General features: G+C 38.4%; 1 protein-coding gene across 6 annotated transcripts in view; it reads right to left on the minus strand.

Annotated features, from left to right (window-relative positions):
* The window catches only part of LOC136250952 (ubiquitin carboxyl-terminal hydrolase 7-like), a 28,099-nt gene that overhangs the window by 2,791 nt on the left and 1,840 nt on the right, over positions 1 to 23,468 (minus strand). For 2 of the 6 annotated variants that reach the window (XM_066043299.1, XM_066043300.1), the window contains exons 4-35: positions 23,314 to 23,387; positions 22,499 to 22,563; positions 21,416 to 21,504; positions 21,258 to 21,366; positions 21,051 to 21,139; positions 20,951 to 20,992; positions 20,794 to 20,893; positions 20,044 to 20,079; positions 19,219 to 19,259; positions 19,108 to 19,157; positions 18,882 to 18,964; positions 18,018 to 18,127; positions 17,106 to 17,259; positions 17,006 to 17,041; positions 10,903 to 10,947; positions 10,501 to 10,685; positions 10,392 to 10,452; positions 8,780 to 8,914; positions 8,621 to 8,722; positions 8,506 to 8,566; positions 8,356 to 8,397; positions 7,591 to 7,701; positions 7,280 to 7,347; positions 7,175 to 7,228; positions 5,822 to 5,862; positions 4,971 to 5,024; positions 4,716 to 4,892; positions 1,660 to 1,771; positions 1,450 to 1,527; positions 1,300 to 1,400; positions 1,153 to 1,246; positions 394 to 462 (exon numbers count right to left, since the gene is read on the minus strand). In XM_066043299.1, the coding sequence (XP_065899371.1) occupies positions 394 to 462; positions 1,153 to 1,246; positions 1,300 to 1,400; positions 1,450 to 1,527; positions 1,660 to 1,771; positions 4,716 to 4,892; positions 4,971 to 5,024; positions 5,822 to 5,862; positions 7,175 to 7,228; positions 7,280 to 7,347; positions 7,591 to 7,701; positions 8,356 to 8,397; positions 8,506 to 8,566; positions 8,621 to 8,722; positions 8,780 to 8,914; positions 10,392 to 10,452; positions 10,501 to 10,685; positions 10,903 to 10,947; positions 17,006 to 17,041; positions 17,106 to 17,259; positions 18,018 to 18,127; positions 18,882 to 18,964; positions 19,108 to 19,157; positions 19,219 to 19,259; positions 20,044 to 20,079; positions 20,794 to 20,893; positions 20,951 to 20,992; positions 21,051 to 21,139; positions 21,258 to 21,366; positions 21,416 to 21,504; positions 22,499 to 22,563; positions 23,314 to 23,387 (2,668 nt within the window). The remainder of the gene's footprint in view (positions 1 to 393; positions 463 to 1,152; positions 1,247 to 1,299; positions 1,401 to 1,449; positions 1,528 to 1,659; positions 1,772 to 4,715; positions 4,893 to 4,970; positions 5,025 to 5,821; positions 5,863 to 7,174; positions 7,229 to 7,279; positions 7,348 to 7,590; positions 7,702 to 8,355; positions 8,398 to 8,505; positions 8,567 to 8,620; positions 8,723 to 8,779; positions 8,915 to 10,391; positions 10,453 to 10,500; positions 10,686 to 10,902; positions 10,948 to 17,005; positions 17,042 to 17,105; positions 17,260 to 18,017; positions 18,128 to 18,881; positions 18,965 to 19,107; positions 19,158 to 19,218; positions 19,260 to 20,043; positions 20,080 to 20,793; positions 20,894 to 20,950; positions 20,993 to 21,050; positions 21,140 to 21,257; positions 21,367 to 21,415; positions 21,505 to 22,498; positions 22,564 to 23,313; positions 23,388 to 23,468) is intronic. The other 4 variants (XM_066043304.1, XM_066043303.1, XM_066043301.1 and 1 more) reach the window with 4 other exon arrangements.

The following is a 23,468-nucleotide window of genomic DNA, read 5'->3' on the forward strand; positions in this document are numbered from 1 at the left end:
GTTGAGCTTTTCAGTAGCCCCTGCACTTATCCTGTAGTGGGCATGCTCTTAGGACAGGGATAAGCGGTCTCTCGTGCGGTTAAATGATGTAATCGTCTACTTTCGGAATGTGGATAACAAGCATTGTAGACGATTCTTCGAAGTGATAATGGCACTACTAATGAAGAGAAACAGTAAGGAGAGAGATTATATGGGTTGGAGTAACTATATAATGGGGACCTGGCATAAGTGATGCACAGTGCTGGTTCACTGGGTAACAATAGTTGCATTTTCCATGGCTACCAGAGGCTTTGCTTTGCTTCGGGTATGCATGTCATTGTGTAGTACACATGCATGTGTTGTGACCCCTTCAATGCATTCATTTTGTTCCTTCAAACACCCTGGTTAACTTACCCTGTTAAAATGTACTACTGGAATAAGTGCCTGATCTGCCCTAAGTGGTTCTTCATCATGTCTGATCTCCTACACACAATTTAACACAACACACACTAATACATACCTACAAGGACAAGATAACTAGAAGTAACCCACAACTATGCACATGCTTGAAAACCACTATGGTCAAAAATAGGGCTGTACAATATATTCTTTTAAAATTTATTTAAGATATATGATTATCATGAAAGGTATCGATGCAATTATGCAGATTCATTATCATGATAATAGTAAATTTCTGCATACTACAGGAAACCAATCAATAACAGTCATGTATCACCATTTTTGTGACAATTTGCAGGTAGTGTTCTTGATACAGGTTTCCACTACGATTAGTGCTGGCTTAGAGTAAATTTACTAAGTACAAATATACTTTATATTGGTATTTGAGGTTTATGCAAGTATCGTGATATAATCAAGATAATGAGCAGCCTTATCGAGATACGAGAAATTTTATTATTGCACAGCCCTAGTCAAAAACAAGTAGTATTCATGGACATTACTAAAATGCTCAATAACAGCCTGAGTTTAAACAAACGCCAGGTAGACTAAGGGACCATCTCTACTACACCACAGTGTAACTATGCAGTACAGCACAAGGCTAGGATACCACTATTGAGCTATAAGTCTCTTACAGGTAATATAAGTCACTTTTTATATAAATATGGATAAACAGATGATGAATGACCTACAAAATAACCTACATGTTTAACTCACATCAATTCTCATAATTCTGTGGATATTTAAGTCACTGACAGGATGAGATGGAGGATGAATGATGACTATCCTGTGTTGGATGGTCTCTACTAGTCTGTGTAGTACATTATATCATACACATCTTGTTCTCATGAGAGTTGTACTAACCTTAGTTTCTTTATGGTGTCTGTAAATTCTACTAGAGTAGCAGCTTCATCCAGTAAGTCTCTCACTGTTCCATCTTTGTTAACATAAACTGTAACTTCTCTCTGTATTGAGAACAACAAAATAAGTGAGTGCTACAAAGACTATACTCACATCCTCCTTCAAATGAGCATCAACAAAGAAACACTTGAATACTCTTTTTCTCTCAAACTCGTCAATACGAATAGATAACTACCAAGAGAAATAAGAAATACAGTATGTAAAATGCATATAAATATGTTACTAACTTAAGACAAATTAACAAACATACATACACATAGGTTGAATGCACAGTGCATTACAATAAACAGTATGCATCAATACCTTTTCATAATAAAGATAAAAGATTTGATCTGCATGTTTAAATTTCCAGTTAATAAAGTCTCTTAGAGATCCTTCAGTGTTGTGTTGAATGGGTATGTCAGGGTGAGTACGGCTGTGAAAGTAATATTCATAATATCTCCTATATGACAAATGTACATACACAGGTTTTGCAAGGTGTCCACTAATCATGTGCATAGACACTATGAGTGGATAGTATACTGATACCCACAATACATCAGAAATCTTGCAATTAGATTTTCTTGAGCCTCAGCTTCAGTTTCGCTACAGATAGCTGCTTGTTACAATGATATTTTGACATATGTGACTGGATTTTGGAAAAACGATCCAAATCGCACATTAGAAGTTTCAAGATAAACGGTTTTAAAGAATTCAAGCCAGCATAACTCTCCAAGGATAGCAAGCACACGTATGAAATTTACACAAAAGATGCATCAATCTATTACCTTTCAGGCCACTTCCGGTACTTGTAGATGCTTGTACAGTTTCCTGCCAAATAAGATAGAAAATCTGAGCAGTTGGACGAGCGAAGTAGTATCACGAGTGCTCACAAAGGGGTGGAGGGTGGCAGGGTGGGCAAGGGTTAGACCTCAAAATGGAGGTAGACCACGATTGGAGTCCAGACACGAGATTACAGGGCTGTGCTGGCTCCTTAGTGGTTGATATATAGCAAAATCCACAGAAAAAATGTCTGGCCAACATTATCAGGCTGTCCACCAGTAAACCACTGGTTCTTGCCAAGCCAGGTCCTTCACAAGACCTAAAACTGCCACTCGAGCTCTACACACCACCCAGAAAAGACGTCTGTTGAAACCAGTAGTTTGAGTGGTACTGAGTGTCAAAACTACTAGTACAATAGTGTAGCTATCCACTGGAGGTGTTAGTTTGATTTTGCCTGATGTGCGATTTGGATCAGTTGTAAAATCTGGTCACATATATCTATTGCAATTCACAAAAGGGAACCTGTATTCCGCGGAATACGGAATAGCGGAATAATGGAATAGCAGAATTCCGAAAATCACATTCTAAATATTTTGTTATTGTTTATAGCCTCTATAACGTTTTAATATACATTCCTCACCTCGTAGAGAACACAATCACGATGGCACAGATCCTTGACGGGGCGATCTTTAAATAGGATATGTACAAAGATAATCACTCTAGAACAATCTAACTAAGCTAAACCACCATCAAATACACTTCACTACACAATCGCTAGAAAACTAGAAGTTCTTTGTGCTATACTTACTCATACCAGCTGTCACACATGAGTAACCGCCCGAATTTATTAGAGTTATATACACGAAGTGTTAGAGCCGAGGTTGGAGCTCTGATGTTGGGAGCTGAAAGCAGTATTATCCTCCGAATTTATTTGAAACACTTTAGGAAATGGTAACAGAGTTATAAGAAAGGTCAGATTATTCCATGCATGCAGGGTAGCTACCTAGGGGGTGGAGCTAGCTGCTCGTGTGTGACAGCTGGTATGAGCAAGTATAGCACAAAGAACTTCTAGTTTTCTAGCGATTGTGTAGTGAAGTGTATTTAACAGTAGTTTAGCTTAGTTAGATTGTTCTAGAGTGAATATCTTTGTACATATCCTATTTAAAGATCGCCCCGAGGATCGGTGCCATCGTGATTGTGTTTTCTATGAGGTGATGAGGTATGTATATTAAAATGTTATAGAGGCTATAAACAATAACAAAATATTTAGAATGTGATTTTCGCTTATTCCGTAAGTCTGCTATTCCGCTATTCCGCGGAATACAGGCTCCCTTCACAAAATCACTTCAGAACCCTCTACTTACAAAAAATATTTCCAAGGTAACCTGTAGTTGTATGTTTATGACTCAGGAATGCCTTGTGCAAAACCTCTATTAAACAGGAAAAAGCAAGTAACACTTTAATTTATCACAATGTGGACATCATATCAGACAGGCATGCAGAGGAGGAATGGAACAAGTCATGAGTGAAGACCTTGTTGTATTATAAGTTATACTCTCAAGTTAAATTGTTATGTGACAATTATGGTACTTCTGTTGAGGACTTAATTGTACAACTTTTAGGGGATACATTCACCTTAGGCATCATATCTACAAGTAACCAAAAACAAAAACAAGGTAAAATAAGCAAGTTCGACATTAGATGTTAACAGATGACGACGATGTGTTGATGACTGATGACCCTGTAAGCACATCATAGCAGACCTATTCATCAAATTTCATGTCCATATCATGTATGTGACAGATAAGAGTGTAGGTATAAGTAATTAACACATCTCAAGTGATAAGTGAGCTCAATGGGAAAACAAATCAATTTTTTTAACCTATCAACAATCATCACTTCTGGCATAAATCTCTGTTACACAATGCATCAATAGCTATAGGCTATAGCAAGAGTTTATAATGGTGTAGGGAGAGTGTCGAACTACGCTATACCCTGTGAAAAATGAGCCTGTAAAGTCCTATGGCTTTGTTCAAACAACTCGGTGATTTGTGTTGATTGGTGACTAATTATAAGCGCAGTGGGTGCGTGCACGTTGAGAGACTGAAGCTACAGAGTGAAAGAACAGTGTACTTGAGAAAGTATGGCACAATGCGCTGAGGAACTTAGTGCAAAGAGAAAGACACAGCCAACTAACCTGGAAAGCCATAGATATCAACTTCGTGTATGACGTCTTAATGCATCTTACTACGAGATTTCATCATGGTCGTCATTCTCGAAACTGATAGTGAAAGTGACACGTCTAGATGGGTTTTAGCCATAGGGATTCAATGTGGACCACCTGACCAAACTAAGGTGTCAAATCTGGGCAATCAACAGCGGTCAGATTTATGAGAGGACACAAAGATATGCAAGCTAGTTTACAGGCTCATTTTTCATAGGGTATAGCGAAGTTCGATACTCTCCCTACACCATTATAAACTCTTGGCTTTAGTAAACATATCAAATTAATTTCCTCTTTATCAGCTAAGGTTTAGGAATTTCAACCTTAACCACTATTGTACATGCGTGAGTGCGTGCATGTTCACATCACTTACGAGTGATTTGGACCAGGTTTGAAGAACTGCATGTATTGCCAATCATTGCCTAGAACTTGAGCGACGGCTTTAGCCATCTGAGTGTAATTCATCCTCAGGTTGAGTGGGACTGCTATGCCATGATCACCGAGCACATTGTGATCACAGAATATCACTTCAACTCTATTATATAGTTCCCTATAGGGGGTGATGGTAGCATGGTAAATTTATAATGTGGGGGTGTGATAAACAATGTTATTATTGTCAGTTATTTACCTAAAGTAATCTTGCACAGTTCCAACTTCCATTCTGTCAAGTGACATATCTGCCCTGCAACATAACAAACGTCAATTTGATTTAGTTAAAAGAGAAAACAGCATACAGTGGAACCTCTCTTAAAGAACTTTCCGTTAAGGATACTATCTCCTTAAGGATACTATCTCTCTGTTAAGGACAGTTTCTCGGGTCACTACAGATCCTTACAAATAATATTTTATCTGTGAAAATGGACAACCTCCTAAAAACAGTGAAGTTTCATTACAATCAGTTGGTCCCAAAGTGTCCGTTATACAGAAGTCTCACTGTAATATAAATGAATAGAAAAGGTAGAACAAATCCAAGTGAATTCGTAATAGTATTGTGCAAACACGGAAAAAATTTATGGTACCAATAGTCTCTCTACAAACAGTAGAGACAACAGGACATGATACATATTTTAGTTCTACTTTGCTTTGTTGTTTTCAGCTGTGTGATTCTTGGCTGAAAAACACTGCCATTATGGTGAAATGGAGCTTATAGTGATGACGATGCATGGCAGTCATGGTTTTCACGCCAACAGTAACAGTGATTATAGATTATAATAGGATCATTGATTTACAATCTAGTACTTCCAACAGGTAGTATCACTGTGATTAATAAAAACATTTTAACTAGCGCTGTATAGTGCAAGTGGGCTTCAACACATCACTACCTACTCTCCCTGATAAATAAAGTATGAAAAACGTTCACTGATATGATGTGGAATTCAATATGACTGGTACACAAATTACACTACGTGACTGAATATCACACACAGTCTAATGGCTGATGTAGTAATGGAACAAGATAAGTTTATTATGGTTACAAACCTTTGAAAACAGATAATGTCTCCATCCCTTATCTCTTCTAACTGTAACAATAACCAGTGTAACATTACTACACATGCAACACATGTACCCTCCTAACAAGTGATGATTACCCATTTACATTCAAAGTAAAACATACAATAACATGTACTGTATTAAAGGTGGGCAGAAGCAAATCAACACAATAGGCCCAGGCCTATTATGCTGTTGAGCAGGGCTCAAAAATCAAGCCAAAAAAATCTAGGTTATGTCCGAGAAGTGACTATTGTGTTAAAGCACATTAGCATTTCCTGACTACTGTATTAGAGTAAGTGATTGCTCTATTAGAGTATCTCAATCTTATTATCACAAAGTGTGAATAACCATAGTTATAATTACGTGTTTCTAAATATGAAAAGCGGTAATAATGCATGTTGGTAGTGATCATTTGCTTTATTTCAGGCATGCGTATTACACATTTTAATTAATTTTTCAATTTTGCTAGCATTATGCTTGATGCTTCTGGTTACCTATCATGCTTTAAATTTTGCCAACATAGGCCTACAACACAATCCCTCCATAGTGGAAATAAGTACTTTTGCATTATAGCCATTCTATACAGAAACCAATGGGCTTTACCCAAAACTATGCAAAGCCATACAAGTACCGCATACTATCCGCTTTATGAATGCTATACTTTCGTTTCATTTCTGCATTGCATCCGTGATATTTTAACTGGGGGTGTAGTTTGTACAGGAGCCTATGGGAGAATGGTAAGTTCAGCCTATAAGAGTAGCTCTAGCTTATATGTTGTTTTATTGTTTAAAATATGGCATTCTAAGATGGTAAAACCCAGGAATGATGCCTCAAAGCAGGTTTGTTTCGCTGCATATGCTAATTAGAAATTTCCATAGATTTGTTTAATGTACTGTAAATTGGCAGTCTGCCATTAGGATAAGCAATGAAAAAGCATGTAGGCTAACTGAAACAATGCTAGATTGAACACAATAACATGTCCTTTGTGCCGACTCTATTTAGCACTAAAACCCAACTTTTAATCTTTATTCCTGGGTTTTGCCATCTTAGACTGTAGTAGTTTAACGGCAAAACAACATACTTATGTCTCACAAAGCTAGAGCTACTCTTATGCATTCAACTCATAATTCTCCAATAGGCTCCTGTGGAAACTACACTACCAGACAGACACGACGCAGAAACAAAATGGATTATATAGCACTTGTATGGCTTCGCATAATTTTGGATAAGACCCATCCTTTCTGCTATGGTTTGATCAATAAATAGCATCTCTCTGGACCATTGGATACAAATTATAGTCAATGAGAAGAGAAATCACAACACCAACTCCCCTTCCCTAACCTGCCTCAACTGCTTATAAGGATCAATAGGTTCTATCATATTAGGCTTCACCTCCTACACAACAATAACTTATTAAGGTACACACACAATCAGTGTTGTAATCACCTCATACAACAACAAGGGAGTGTTAGTATCTAGTCCAACCTTTTCTCTCAGTGCAGGCATTAGTTCAGCTAAAGTGTACACAAAGTGTTGATAATAATCATCAATGGCTTCAATGCAATTATGTATGCAGTAAATTGGAGGTACTGACACCCTGGTCTGCTTTTGGTGGAGGTAAAATTAAACATACCAACCTTGGGACAATATCACTCCTAAATATGGTGTTAGGTTCCATATTGATGAGTCCATGTTTTTTCGATAACACCACAGGCAAAAGTCAGTGCCATTTTTACAACATTCAGAAAGTGACTTACCAAAAAATCTGGTGATTGATTCATAAGAGTGTCCCACATAGGAGATCTTCTGTACAGTAGGATCATAGTATTTGTAGAATAGGAGAACTTCACCTGTAGTAAGTGTATTTTCTGGTGGCGGTTGAACAAGGTGAATTAGACAGAAAATGAGCTCCTTCCAGAATGGTAAGCACACATGCGTTCACGTGCGGTGATGGATTTAATGTGATAAGGCGTGAACGCATATTCAATTCTACGCTGCTTTTTATTAGAAGCGTAGGCTACATCCCACCCACCCCACCCCTCAGTGATTGTATGGGCTGTGCTGTGTATTCTAGTGATTGTATGGACTGTGCTGTGTTCTTGAGAGTGGATCCTTAAGTCATCTATTAGCCCATGATCATCTGGTTGATAGACTTGAATTGCACACATTGTAACATTGTTTTGTGTGGAGGGTGGTATGCACATGTGGCAGGCAAACAAAAAGAAAGCCTGTTGGGTTTTCCCTTAGATTTGTTTGGGCACAGCAAGTCTAAAATAGTGCACTGTGCAGGCCCTCACCCTCCTAGGTCATGCTGTTAGTAGAGTTTGTAGTAGTGTGTGGTTATAATTAGAATATACTATGTACATAGTTGTAGAGTGTCTGGTTGTAGTAAGAATGTAGCCGTGATAAGCAGCTGTAATCCTAAACTAATTGTGGTTTTCAGTGATAGTGGTAACAAGGTTAAGTGGCAATGAGGAAGGAGCAGTAACAATCATCAGCAGATAAAATGAAGAGTTACATACTTCGAAAATCATAATCAGGTAAACAATCTTTATCTGAATCTGCTAACAAAAAATAATACAAACATCAATTATCAACAAAATACAAACATCAATTATCAACAAAATACAAACATCAATTATCAACAATACAAACATATTATGAGTACTGACCTGGATCAAGTACTTCTAGAAATATAGGCCATGCATTCCTGTGGTCAGCTAAATCAAACACCTACACACAGAAACACATAACACTGGATACTATAGTTCACAAATCAACACTTACTGATTTCCCTAAGTTATCAGTCATCTCAATTGGTGTTGGTCTTGTTGTGTTGTTATTTCTCTTCTCTAATGGCCACATCCTAATATGGTCCACCGGATATCCCTATGATGTACACAAATACCCATAAATACTCACACATTCAGAGGGAAAATGCATTACCATTTGTTTCGCTAAAGATATTTTGAAATCTCTCAGGTTACTAGATTTGGACACTTTGAAACACAATGGCTTAGCCTCTCCCATGATAACCAGATCAGTGCCCACGTGACCTTGAAAATGAGCTTCTGTATAAACCTGTGAAGTAATACAATTGTTAAAGATGTGTAAGTATCAAATATAAACACACACATGTATACTACACATGTGCATGCATGCATTCACACACTACACTACACACCACACACACACACACACACACACACACACACACACACACACACACACACACACACACACACACACACACACACACACACACACACACACACACAAAGCTAGGCAACAAAACATGAAAAAAAGGCGCAATGTATTTCGCACACTAGACTGTGCTGGAAACAGCCTCTTGGAATAATTCAGACATTATTTAGCTCTTGCAATGTTGGAGACACCAATATTAAGCTACAACTGCCGATACCTTTCTTCCTTACACGCCACGAAGGTTGCACAATGCGCATGCACTAATTTATTAGAATATTTACAGAACACATGCCTTGTGCATACTAGTAATTAGAGGCTGTTTGGTTGTAGCATAGATTTATTCCTTTGTTGCTCCAGTAGCCAAAAAGTCTCTTAGCTAAATAGCCACGTAGTATAGTCTCACGCTGCCCACCCACTCAATATTGAATACCGTAGTGAAATTTTGGCAGGGGAAAACTTTGGCAAATTTGATGAGTCGCTACAAATTCGCCAAAGTTTAGTCCACCAATTACTCATAGTGCCTCAGCTTAGCATCTTTATAGCTAAATATTGAGTTCGCCAAATGCAATTTATCTTGCTATTTGCCAAAGTTTACCCCCTGCCAAAGTTTTCCTCTATACGGTAGTAAGTTTATATCCATCTGCAGGTGTGCGTTCACCATATGATCCGTGCAGGATAGCCAAGTGCCAGCCTACAAAACTATTAGCCCACTACATGTTTTGTAAGTATTCTAATAATTTATGGCATGTGTGACCTTCATGATTTATGAGGAACAGCGGTACCAGCAGTTGTAGCATTACAAGAACTAGATAATGCCTGGGATGGCTGTTTCTAACTCAGTCCATGAGTCCAGTCTGCAAAATACATCACGTCCATGCAAAGAGCAAAATCACACACTACACAGCAGCCATATACATGGTCATGTATACCCAGTGAAATGTTGGGCCACCGCCACCTGATCATTATATATCCAGGTGCAATGAGTCAGTGGGCAAAATCCTCTAAGGAAAGAACTAGAGGATGTCCCATGTCCCATGGATGAAAGTGTAGCCCTTAAAGTTCCAACCTGAACTTTGCATGTTATGTAGATACATGGGCAGTTGGCCCCAGGTACCCACTGATGACAAAGCTGAGTGGGCTGCTTTCCCAGTTGACAACCATGCAAGTCACCAGGTCCTTATTATACAGCTGGAGCAATGAAAAGTAAAGTAATTTTTTGCTTAAGGAATCAACAGCAGCAACTAGGCATACAAATCTGGAATCTAATTACCAGACTGGTGCTCTGCCAATTAGCAGTGATACCTCACACACATGTACACACACACACACATGTACACACACACACAACACGCACCTCAACTTGAAAGTACAAGTGAGCTTCATTTCTTTCTTTTCTTCTTATTGAGTCAAGTCGCCTAAACAAAGCAAAACAAATTACTCTACAACTAATATGGGTTCTTTACTTTTCTTCTTCAAATCTCTTCACCAAATATTCGGAAATATCATCATCTGTTACCTCTTGTAAGATGTCCACTATAATCATTTGATGGATTAGATCAACAACACAAACACTACACCTACCCATATGACTCTTCCTAATGTAAACCAACATGTATGCATTAGTACAACTCCTCATCGCTGCTATGTCCTGTATGTGTGTGATAGAGAACAACGTAAACATCTAAATACATTGACATGTATATAGTGTCTAGGTAGAAATCATGAAGACAAAACGAAATTTAATGATCACAACTTTTATCCTTGGAACAATAAGGATAAAGTCTCCATAAATTTAGTATAGAATTTGCTAAAACCTTTTCATACAATAGACCTTTGCATATAAAGGCATTTGGGTTGTCACATACCTCGACTCCTCCAAAGTTATAATCAATAGCATCTCTCTTGAGACACTAGACAACAATAAGAAATTTTAAAGTGTAAATAAATAACAAATGGAAACATTTAGAATGCAGCCAGCACTATTAGTAGCTTCCTATAAGCAAGAGTTCATGATATTTGTATGGGATACAAATACAAATATTATGAACTCTTGCCGTAAGACATGTAGGCGTGTACTACCAGAAATAGGTGTTACTATGAACAGGAGTTCATCGAATCCTATGGACAAGGGAGCGTGTAACTCAATACGTACACTACCAACACTATGGGCAAAATTCAAACATGGCATCCAGTGTTACTATGTATATAATTGGTTACATCATTCTTACGTGCAACAGGGATACACTGAATGGGCTGCTGCTCCATCGTCTTGTGTGAAGGTAGCAAGGCTGCTTTGATAGGAAGATTGTAGAGTCGAAGGTAAAGCTTGGAATAGCCAAGCGGAGTAATTTCATGCGATTGGCAACTGTTCTGCTAAGCCTGTGCTACTATTCCTCCATCAAGCCATTAAACTTCGTTTTCATAGCTTCACTTTGTCGCAGCAGAAACGTGACATACTCAAGCATGCGCCTCCACATAATATCCTAATTAGGAAATTTACTTATTATAGTACACAGCAGCCATGTTTGAATTTCACTCTTTACGAAGTTATATACTCCCTTGTCCGTAGGATTCGATGCTATGAATAAATACATAAAACAACAGCATAGAATAGCAACCCTTGTTGACAATTCTGACCACTATGTGAAGTCAGCTATGCATATGCACAAGAGTAAATAATAGCAACTAAGAGTATTGAATAACATATTAGCCCCTTGTAACACAGATTTTCAGTAACAGCAGTTGTAACAGCAATATAACCAACAGCAGTGTTGTTAACCCTCAAGGCACTGAGGGTTACTGTAGTTGTCTTGTGTGGCTGTGCAAATTTGTTGTTACTACTTTAACTGCTGCGTACTGCATGAAACAAGGTGCCATTAGGCTACTCTTGACAAGTTTAACAAACAAAATGTGTGGATTGTTCCTAAAGTGCTTTATTCATAAGTTATGGTGATATTTGCTGTTTCTCGCTTCTTGATGAACTCTTGATGTACAAGTAATAGCAATAAATTCTTTTCAACCATAATAGCGTATTACATTTCCATTGATTCAGACAAGGGATTGACAAAACCCGGGACGAGATTTCAAGATTTCAAGTGAGATTCCAAGATTTCCATAATTATCGTTAACTAGTCCAGATTTTACCAGCGATCTACAACATTTCAGGTCAGGCTTCTTGCGGGTCCCTCTAATTTAGACTAGAAGCTTCTCGGCTCTTTAAATTAATGAGCCTTCACGGACATGTGGTCGGTACACTATAAAGGCTAATGCCTAAAGGGACTACATTCCACGTGATGTCAAAGGTGTTGTCACACAAATTACCAAGCTATTCGCTGCTGCCTGTTTTGTGCAAATTGGAGCCAAAGCTGCTGTAAGTTGTTCAATAGGTACAAATTGCATGTTTATACCTGATTTGTGTGCTAATCGAGGTGATCATAGTAATCATGGCCCTGCTATAGAAAATGGGATGGCAGCAAAGCCGATCCACGTGTTGTAACCTGGCACTATGGATCTGGAGATAGTACATCCATATGTATATTCAATTTCCCCAAGGGTTTTGTACAATAGTGCTTCATTTAATTAGCAGTTGTTTAAATGCTTTTTTTTTGGTTTTCTTGTTGCATGCATGACCATTATAATTCAACATTTCCTGTTACAATTCTCCCCTTCAATACATATGAGGCCCTCAAGTCCAGCCGACTCATAGAAACCCATTAACAATAAGAAACCCTACACTTCACATGTCGTGGAATTGAGTTGTTGTCATACACAATAATTGTTTAAGATGATGCAACAAGCCTAAATGTAAGCTTACTTCGAGAACAATTAAAGAAACTTATTGGTCGTCTTCTCACGGTAGACAATTCAGAAGATGTCATCCCTTTACACTCACATTAAGTCAAATTGTACAACATCATGTTACTCAACTACAGAATGATAGCTCAATAATACCAGGGACACCTGGGTTTTTGAAAAGTGGCTTCAGATTTGATAATGAATCACAGATTCAGGAGTCTGCCTAGCTGCCGACAGACTTTGAACATTTAAATGGCTTGAAATTCATGATTTAATGGGTGATACAAACTATTTTCAATAAATGCTCAGTTCCCTTAAAGTTACGGGATAGTGAGCGACTGTCGATGACAACATTTGAGTTCCATGTCAATTAATGAATGCATAAATATTCGGTAACATTGGATTAACCCTTTATTACCGAAGTTTTTTTTACAAAACCGCAAGTGTGAAAACTTTTATGGCTTGTGTGAAATGTGGGCGATACGAGTGGACCCCACCCATTAATTAACCCATCAAGCTATATACCGTTTGATAGCCAACTCTCTCTTCTACCAACACAGCTAGAATACTTACAGATCACACACACAACTCACGCGCTATGAAGCGAAGAAAGCGTATCTTCTCCGTATCGCCATGGCATTGAAAGATGGGCGCCGCCATCTTACTAATCAACGCGATGACATCACACTATTTATTTTTAGAACCCTTATCACGTGGGGAATGGAGTAACTCCAACTAAAGCCTCCTAGTAGCAGGGAGAAGGCGAACATGGAGTTTTAAACAGGTATTATTGTTTTGTATACGCTATTTTATATTGCCAAGTGCCATAACTTGCCCCTATCGCCGAACGGTAAACTTCATTAAAAACGCCCGGTCCTTCTGAGCAGTTTGGTAGCAATTTCAGCTTCGTAGCCCCTAGGAAAAAGGAGTTATGGCTCCGTTTATAAAGGGCACTCGTTATGGCAATATATTAGCCATTCGATAATAAAGGGTTAAGAAAAATCAAAACCCTAAATCATGAAAAATGAGTTATAGTGTACATGTCGGTTTGTGGTATCCCGTAACCTTAACGTCCCTCAATGTTACTAATACTTGACTAACGGGTGGCAACAAGATTATAGAGGTACTGGTGTTAATTAATAGATCCAAGTGCAATCAAACTCTAGCTACTAAATTTAAAGGATTCTGATAATAACTTACACATTATACCCTTCCACCCATTTAAAAGAAATTTCTATTATCGACTCTATGACTGTTCTATTAGAGTAGTTTGATTGCTCTACTAGAAAATATTTCCTCAGATAAAGCTTGGACTATATTTCCCTCCCAAAATTTTTGACCCAGCCTGTAAATAAATCAGGCTTTTGCTGGAGATTTATTTGGATAGGTCCAAGTAACACCCAGTGTTTAATCAAATTCGCATTGACTACATAAACAAATGTAGTGAAGGCTTTAGTATGAATATACCTGCATGCATGTGGACTCATACGGATTACTCACATGACTGCTCACATGATCACTCGTAGCACCTTCATCCCTCAGAAGGCTAAGCTTTAGTTTGAAGATACAACAGTAGCAAGGGAAAGAATTAAAGCAACTAACCGTAGACTTCATTAATATCCCGGGCCTCTATTTGGGACCAAGCTCCCCCCCCCTCCAATTCACTGGAAACCCTCAATCAAGACAGATGTTTATTTGAATACAGTTTTTATATGAAGAAATGTGGTACATTTGGTTGTTCTATTATAGTATGGCTTGCGGGTACATGTCTCTCTAATCTAATGCAAGTTTCCTGATAGGCTGTTCTTATCTCTCTTTCAGTACTTGTATGTTGTCAAACTTTATAATAAGCTGGTGTTTCTGCTGTAAGCCTGCAAGCTCAAATTTCAGAGAGTTCCTGGAACCCCCTTCCTACGCCCCTTATTACTTTCTGCAGATAGCAGCTATGTAGCTTTCAATACTCATCATAAATATTGAATGGCTGGTAACTGTACAAAAGAGTGATTAAATATTTGTGACCAGATCTGCAAAAACCCAACACAATCATGAATTTCTGTTTGCTAAATATTTAATCTACTTAGCCAAATGTATGTTCTGGCAAAGTTTCAGCCTCATAACTTTGCCCTACAAAGCAGCAACAACAGAAAAATTGATTTGTACAGCCAGTATAGGGAAAATAAATTACAGGCGCTTACTAAACCGGCTGTGACTTCCCGAGAACCAAGATGAAGTTTGCACCATCATGTTCGCTATGAATAGGGGAATCGATTACTGAAAAACTGAAAACTTTTTTCTTGTATCACCTTTCTTCACTACATATTAAGGTGAAATTAATGAAGAAAGATTTATTGCGTGGACGTGACATAAACAAATGTCCACAACTTGCGTATCCTGCAATGAAACAAAGATTTTTAAACTCCTCTTGAGTAAGCGAATAAGATGATATCCAACTTTTTATTAGTAGGCCATTTCTTCACTAAGAACAAAGCATTCAATTTAAAAAATAATATGCAAGTATTTCACCCAATGTATTCAATGCTTTATACCATAAATCTAGGCTTGCACGATTGTGTTGGGTTCTCGCGGGTTTGGTCACAGTTGGCAGAACACAGACATACTCAGACAATGGGATAATATACAGGTGATTTAGTTTATAGAGTAATTACCTTAACAGTTCTGTTGGAGTCAAACGCTAGTGACTGTGTCTGACTATACCAAACCAATGCTCTGTGGAACATTGCCGAATGTTCTTTTAGATTGTACCCCTTTCTAACATAATTAATGCTTTTTGAAAATGGGCATTTTGGATAAAACACACTTAACTGGCTTTCCCTTGTGGTATAATTACCTTCTAACCCAGCCCAGAAGCTTCAATCAAAATATGACATACAGTGTAACAGTGGAAATGTATGAAATCATCTACTACATTACTGTATTGTAATTGTGCAAGCAGATATTATAGGTACATTCTAGCCTTCTATATTATCTGAACATTAAATGACTGTTCAATTAGAGTATTTTGTTGTCGGTTTGTGTTCTATTACAGCAGTTTTATTGAATAGGTCTGATGGACGTCATCAAATATATATGTGACCGTCTCAGCGAAAACCCGTCTAGTTCGCATGAGAAAAATGAAAAAAATTGGTGAAATTACGTGTTTTACAAAGAAAATTCATGCAAGTTTTTAACCGAACCATTACTCAGGAAATGAAGTGTTAAATTGATTAAACCATATACCATCTTATTCGCCTACTCATGGGGAGTTCAAAAGTCTTGTTTCATTTCTGTGGCCCCAATGGTTTGCATGTCACGTGCATTTGTTTACGATGCGGTAGACGTAAACAAAATCGTTGCCATTGCTTCAATAAAACTGCCATTGCACAAGTGACTGCAGGGCAAAAACTATACCTTGGTTGATCTGCCAATCCATGGTGAACACTATAAGCCAAAAATCCCAACTTTGTAGACTAATCCAAATGGAAGTTATGGCTGCTAATGTAGTCTATTTTTAGTATAGTCACTGTACAAATTGATTTCCTACTTTCTAGCATTGTAATTCCAAAACTACTCACCATAATCGACTGAAATTTTGGTGAACCATTCCCTGGACAATGCAGATAATGCTGAGAAAATAAAAAGAAATTTGGAAGTTGTGTGAACTAGACGGCAGGGGTTAATCTAGGGGGGGGCGGGGGGGGGGCACAGGCCCCCTCTGGGTTAGCTATTGCCCCCCCTAGGTTTATACCTAAAGCCTTGAGAAATGGAAAGGTTTAATTGATCCCAAAGTTGTTTAATCCAATGGTCAATATTCAATGGCATCACAGTAAAATTTCACCAAAATTGAGTATATTTACACCTAAATTTTCAAAATTTTCCTGGGGGAGCATGCCCCCAGACCCCCCTAGAATCCGAAGTGACTTACTTCGCCCCCTCTAGGTTTATATTCTGGGTTGAGCCCTGGACGGGTTTTTGCTGAGATGGTCACATATGTCTGAATTTATAAGAACTGCAGCCGGATATATTTTTTGCCATAAAATATACACATGCTTGGCTCTCATGTGTATTACTGCAGTGAAGCTTGATGCTCCTGAGTTATAGAATTAATGTGGTACATAACTCTTATTGTGATATCCTTACTCTGGCAGGTTAGCATGTTATGAGTCACAGTCTCACCTTAGAAACAACATCATCATCAAACTTGTACCATTGCTAAATAAAATAACAAAACATCGTATCATAAAATACTCCACTTACAAGCCTACTGCATCTTTACCTTTCCATCACCTTTAGGATTAAGACAGGCCACATAATGGCCTCCATAGTTGTCCCCACTATGTACTAACACTGCTTGTAGTGTGTAGTGAGCTGGAGTGGCCTCTGCTTCCTTGAGAAATTCATCTAACACCAGATGATCTGGGAACTCATACCTAACAATGCGATATTATAATAGGTGTGATATGCATGTGTCTACACATACTACACACACAAAAAAAGCAAAAGCAAAGCCTTTAACTGCTATACAAATGGTAATGCCTACCCAGTTGACTGGACAACCTGTGCACTACTGAGGTGTCTAAGAGTCAGTGCTGGTAAATCATCTACAGACATTCTTGCAGACGACTAATGATGACAGTAAAAGTGCCAAGAGCAGACATGCTGCTTTGGTAGATTACTGTCACAAACTGTACATTTTTATGACTTTAATTCTTATAGGAAATAAAGTGTCAGACATCATATATTTAGCAGGTCATTGAGGTCAAGCAGTACAACAAATGAGCTTCATTAATTCTATCTGTAAGAGTTTGAGGCCTCAGCTCTACATGTACATGTACACACTATAGTATCCTATAGGAGACTGTACCACGCCTCACAGGTGAAGGTGTGGGCACTTGAAGTCCCACCTGAACTTCAACCATTACATGAGACATGGACAGTTAGTATTAGTCTCCCTAGTTAACAATTTAAATGAAAGCTGGGTACAGTGGAACAATGCAAGTAAAGTTTCCTGAACAGCAACAGCAATTGGGCATCACCAAGTTAGTATTAAACTTGGAACCTTTCAATTACCAGGTTGGTGCTCTAACCACTTGGCTATGCAGCCTAACACACACTACCCACACACACAGACAGGCAGGGGCAGGCAGACACATAGCTACACTTGAGCACATACATACACACACTATACCTATCATTGATCTTAATATTGGTATCTGTTACAGGATCATACTGGAACCTCATCAGGTGTAAGTGTAACACAGGTGGAAACTTGACAAAGATCACACCTTTCTTGGCCTCCTATAGAACAAATAAAAATGTGCTAATAAAAACTGACAGTGTATACTTTGTTAACAGATAATCCTACAACATGGTAGTATTGTATGTTGGGATCATGGAGGTTTACAGTTTCTCACAAAAAATAAAATAAAAATCAGCTTCACAAAACCTTTATGGCATCTTGGCAACATTGGTTATAAGTATGACATTCACAAGTCCAAAAGTGTCTTCAGTGCAACCCTAAATGTTTCCAATAAGTTGCTACATAATGTTAAGCATCATGGACTCTTATCTTTGTCCTGTCCAATTTTGGTGTTGGTTAGCAATGGCTTCCCTGTACTGACTTTCACATTAATTACGGGATACATCCTTATTTTCCATAGTGTTTCTGTAGTGTATAGAAGTGCTTCTCATACTGATCTTGCTCATAACGCAGTGTAACAGGCTAAGCATAGCAGAAAACAAAGCATAATGGCCAATTCACCATTCAGTGTTGGAGCGTCCCGTTCAACAAATTTTGCAAATTAATTTCGTTAATACTGGTGCTGTTCTTTCTTTTGATGCGGTATGTATCGGTTCACCAGTATATTACAAAAAAGAGTACATCAGGAATTTTAAAAAGCAGCAAAACAAAGGAAGTCACAACATCTGCAGATATAGTATTAATTACTTAATACTTCAGTCATGGCTTGTACTTGTTGAGTGCAAACTATTAAAATGATATTACTGTGATAATCATCAAATACAAATCTGATGTGTTAACTTATGAACTCACTTGTAGGCCATACTTCTCAGCGTCATATTTATTCTCTCCTTCTAATGTTTCTACCGCAATGTAATCCTTAAAGGACTCGTAAACTACAACAACCAAAACCATCATGATAATTGGAGTCTAATATTGCTCAAAATCAGTGTATTTGACTAGTACACCACACAGTGTGTTCATGCAAACATCTAGACTCATACATACATATTTCATCATATAGACATATCCTACATACCATTTTTCTTCCCTTTAATGTTCAGTTGAATATCAAAAAATGTTTCAATCCTGTCAGTATGAAAACAACAATTACTAACACCTTAATATGAAGCAGTACCATCACACTCACCTTGATGACACATAGTCCACATTAGTACACTTCACATAGGACTACAGGGACACAAGCATACATGCCAATGAGCTCCTGATCCAGAATTGAGGTGTACATGCAAACGTTCATGCATTACTGACTAACAGGTGACACTTCTTAAAACTCCACATAAGTGTTGGTTAGGCATAGCCAAGATTGTAAATGTCTTCAGTGACTCCAAATCCTTCCAACAAGTTTTTAAAAGGTGTTATTTAACAGATTTTCTATTGACCGACTAACTACGTGATGCCTTCAACCAAGCACAACTTGACTATGGTTAAAGCTATGGGCTTGATTTCTTCTGTTAGATATCATGATGTGCCTTTTCGTCAACTGCAGCAGCTACAATGCATGCAGCATGGATTTACCTTTGCCCTCCCTTTTCTTTCTCCACTACCACGTAAGTGTTGATTCACATCAACACACGTGATGTTTATTTTCTGTAGTATGACTAAATTCATTGCAGAGGTGCTTATTGTACTGCACTTTGTAATGCTACATAACAAGTGGAACATAGTAGAAACTAAGGCAGAATGACTAGTTTGCTTTTCAGTAATTGATAGTTCGATGGTTCACAAGTAATCAATTATTACAAAAAAAGTAAACAAACAAGTGTAATGAAAAATTAGACATTTCAGATATGAGTAGGATCATTGATATAAAAAGCACTGAAACAAAGGAGATTATCTATATCAATTTTATTCCCTGGCTATATACTATTAAGCAGATGTAGATGACCTCCCTTGTTACATGCTTTTTATTTCTATGATCTTTTACCAAGTACATATATGTATACACATTTACCTCCATTTTCCCTTCGAAAAGCTGTGGGATAGTATCCTGAGTGAAGAAAAGAAAGAACATATACATTCCACACACACACCCACACACACAGAAGCAAAGCCTTCAGCTGCTGTGCTAGCATGGTCATGCCTACCCAGTGGACCAGTACTGGGACACCGGTGCCCTACTCAGGCGCTATGAATCAGCCTTCAGCTACTGTGCTAGCATGGTCATGCCTACCCAGTGGACCAGTACTGGGACACCTGTACACCTGTGCCCTACTCAGGCGCTATGAATCAGTGCAGGAAATTTCTCCTGGGACAGGAGTGCCATTTCTCACAGGTGAAGGTGTGGGCACCCCGGGGTCCCTTCACCCACTATGTGACACACATGTGTGCACACACACAAAGCTTCCTCCTCCAGCTTCCATGCAAACACAGCTATTGCTACCCAGTGAACTAGCACACTCAAGTCTTGTGCAGATAATTCAGGACTAGTAACCTACAGGAGGATCGTCCATGTCTCACCACAGAACCCAAAGTTCCACAAATACCACAATGCCTTGAATACTGCTAAGCAAAACAAAGATAGTTAGGCATTTGTTTACCCAGTTAACACAAAGCACCCACTGATGGGTGGGCTGCTTCCCCAGTTGACAGGCTACCAGGTACCCATTATACAGCTGGGCAGACTGGAACAATGTGAGTAAGGTTTCATGCTCAAGGTGACACACATACACACGCAAGCACACACTACACTACATACACACACCTCCACTACAGTTCCCTTCATCTTATCATCAAGATTATCAAGTAGTACTCTGGACAACTCTTGTACATCATGTTGCATGAAACTGTCCACAGTATCCCACCTGATGTGTATAACATGTGTTAATACCACTTGATGTACATCACACATGTACACTTACCCAAATGACTTTGTCAACTTCTTAGTGGCCACTGCTTTATCACTAAACATATGAAAAGTACACATAAAACAGAACACTATAGGCAGAGGACATTACTGACTTGTGTTGCAATTCATAAAATATTCTCTGCATGGCAAGCGGCACACTCTTAACAGTATCATCATTCTCGGTCGGCAATTGATACACTGCCTACAATTAAGCAAGTGAATCGTAAAAAGGAAAACATGCAACAAACACCATGTAATGTTATAGCACACTATACACTACACTGAAATCACCATACAAACAGGAACATGTATGCACACACCTTCCTGAGTTTATTAGTGAAGTACATGGTTTGCAATAAGGAGCTCATATAACAGGTAGCACCCTGGTTCTTCAGTCCAACATAACCAGTATGCTTCTTGGAGTCCCAACTGATAAGGTGACACATACACAATTAGATTTAGTGGAAACTACACTTACTTGATACCATGTGGAGCATCAGCTACCACATAAGCATGTAACTCAATACCATCATCTTTAATAAATCCTTTACTGGGGTCCAGTACTTCCTATTAGGAATAATATGTATATGTTAAAGTATAGCCGCGAGTGCTTTATTTTTCATATATCATGAGCAAGGCTATGCTTTAAATGATTTATGGAACTTTCTAGTCGTGTAGCTTCACCATACACTAGGACTCGTAATTAACAAGCGTTGCACAAACTATTAGCAGCCTGAATGCACACAAACTAGTTTAACAAAGTAACTCACGCGTATTTCACCATAGTTTGGCATAGTAGACGTTCATCGCGTCTTTTGGCAGGTTTTGCTCGTAACCCACAATCGATTCTATTGTGAGTCACACGGTGAAGTATTTCTGTGATATCTCCAGGACTTGTCCGTTTACATTAACAAACGTAACAGCAACGTTACCTTCTCCCACCCATCATCGAAGCATTTAGGTATGTCTATAAAAGCAATCCAGTGGTAGAACTCGTATTGGCTGGGGTGATTGATCACTCAGCGCGGCGAGGCTATCAGCCTTCCCTAGCTTGGGTGATTAGTCGTACTGGCGCGAGCCCCGTAGGCTATTAGCCTACACTAAGGCACGTGGGCAACTGTGCTTTATTGCCCACAAAGAGTGCTTTATTGAACGAATAAAGCACTCTTTGCGGTGCAATAAAGCACTTTTTGTGGTCGATGAAGCAGTTGGCCGGTTGATAGTGTACTTTATGAAATTTAAAGTACACTTTTTCCTTTGATCTCGCCCACGCAAAGTTCTATAAACAACTTTAATGGTCAAAATGCTAGTAGAGACAAGGTGATGACAGTACAATAATATATTCTAATAGAACAAACAGGTGCAAAAAATGATGCCTACAAAACAGGTAGTGACCACATGCAATAATACAATGCCAACTATGTAGAACTCATTTCAATTAACACTAAAAAATACTTCAAGCAGCATATCAATTTAGCTATATGATAAATAACAAACAATACCCAGCCACTGGCATTTACCAAATTTACCATAAATGTTAAGAGAATACACACTCCATTACCTGCCATGCCATAAAATTGCCATATCCCCAATCATTTTCCTTAGAATGGTACCAGTGTACAATATCTGAATAACAACCACACAACAATAATATAAACACGTTGATGTTGAGCAACTTCAGGCACTATGCAGCTAGCTAACTCATCATTGCTCATTATTTTAGCTAATAGGTTATTGGTTTTACAATAATACATCAAATAATTGAAGTTATTGCAATTTTGGATTTCAATTACGTTGCTATGTACTGCTAAGGACTACTTTTAACAGCATATTACGCACAGAAGTATCTTCTAAACTGTTATATAGTTTGACTACCGTGTTTTATCCCACAAATTCTCTCGACAAAGCCCCAAAGCTACTCGAGGACATGCCCCCTTTTAAATCGAAGGGATGGGCTATTTATTCCTGGTAGTCTACGAGGCCTGCACCATTGTTTTTCAGTTGTTAAACGCCTGTAGAACCCGAATGGAAGGTAATTCACAAAGTTTGAGAAGTCGTAACACCTGTATTTCAGACCGCTGGAAAGAAACCTCCTGAGAGTAAAGTTCAAATTTAATACCGACTTCATTTCACTTTTACTTTTTACGTGCAAGCTGCTTTTATCATTAGCGATTTTGCTCACATGGGTGTGTACAGACAAAGATAGGTACACACACACACGCACTTTTACGAAAACAATTTCAGTAAACCAGGTGCACGCCCACAGCTGGCCTACGCCCGGCAAACCCAGTTTAATAAAAATAATAATGTTGAGTTAAATTAACACCGTGCAAAAAAATGAAGTAATTGCCCAATGCCAAATGTAGTTCTACACACCTTTGGAATGATTATCTTTCTCATTGGCAAAGTTAACTAGAGTTATTGTTGCTCTGGCATAACAAGAATATCCCCTACAAGAATACAATAGTAGTAGTACATGATAAGCACACACTATGTACAGTATGGTATACACACACACACACACACACACA

Source organism: Dysidea avara, chromosome 3, assembly GCF_963678975.1.
Source record: "Dysidea avara chromosome 3, odDysAvar1.4, whole genome shotgun sequence".
Classification (NCBI taxonomy): Eukaryota; Metazoa; Porifera; class Demospongiae; order Dictyoceratida; family Dysideidae; genus Dysidea; species Dysidea avara.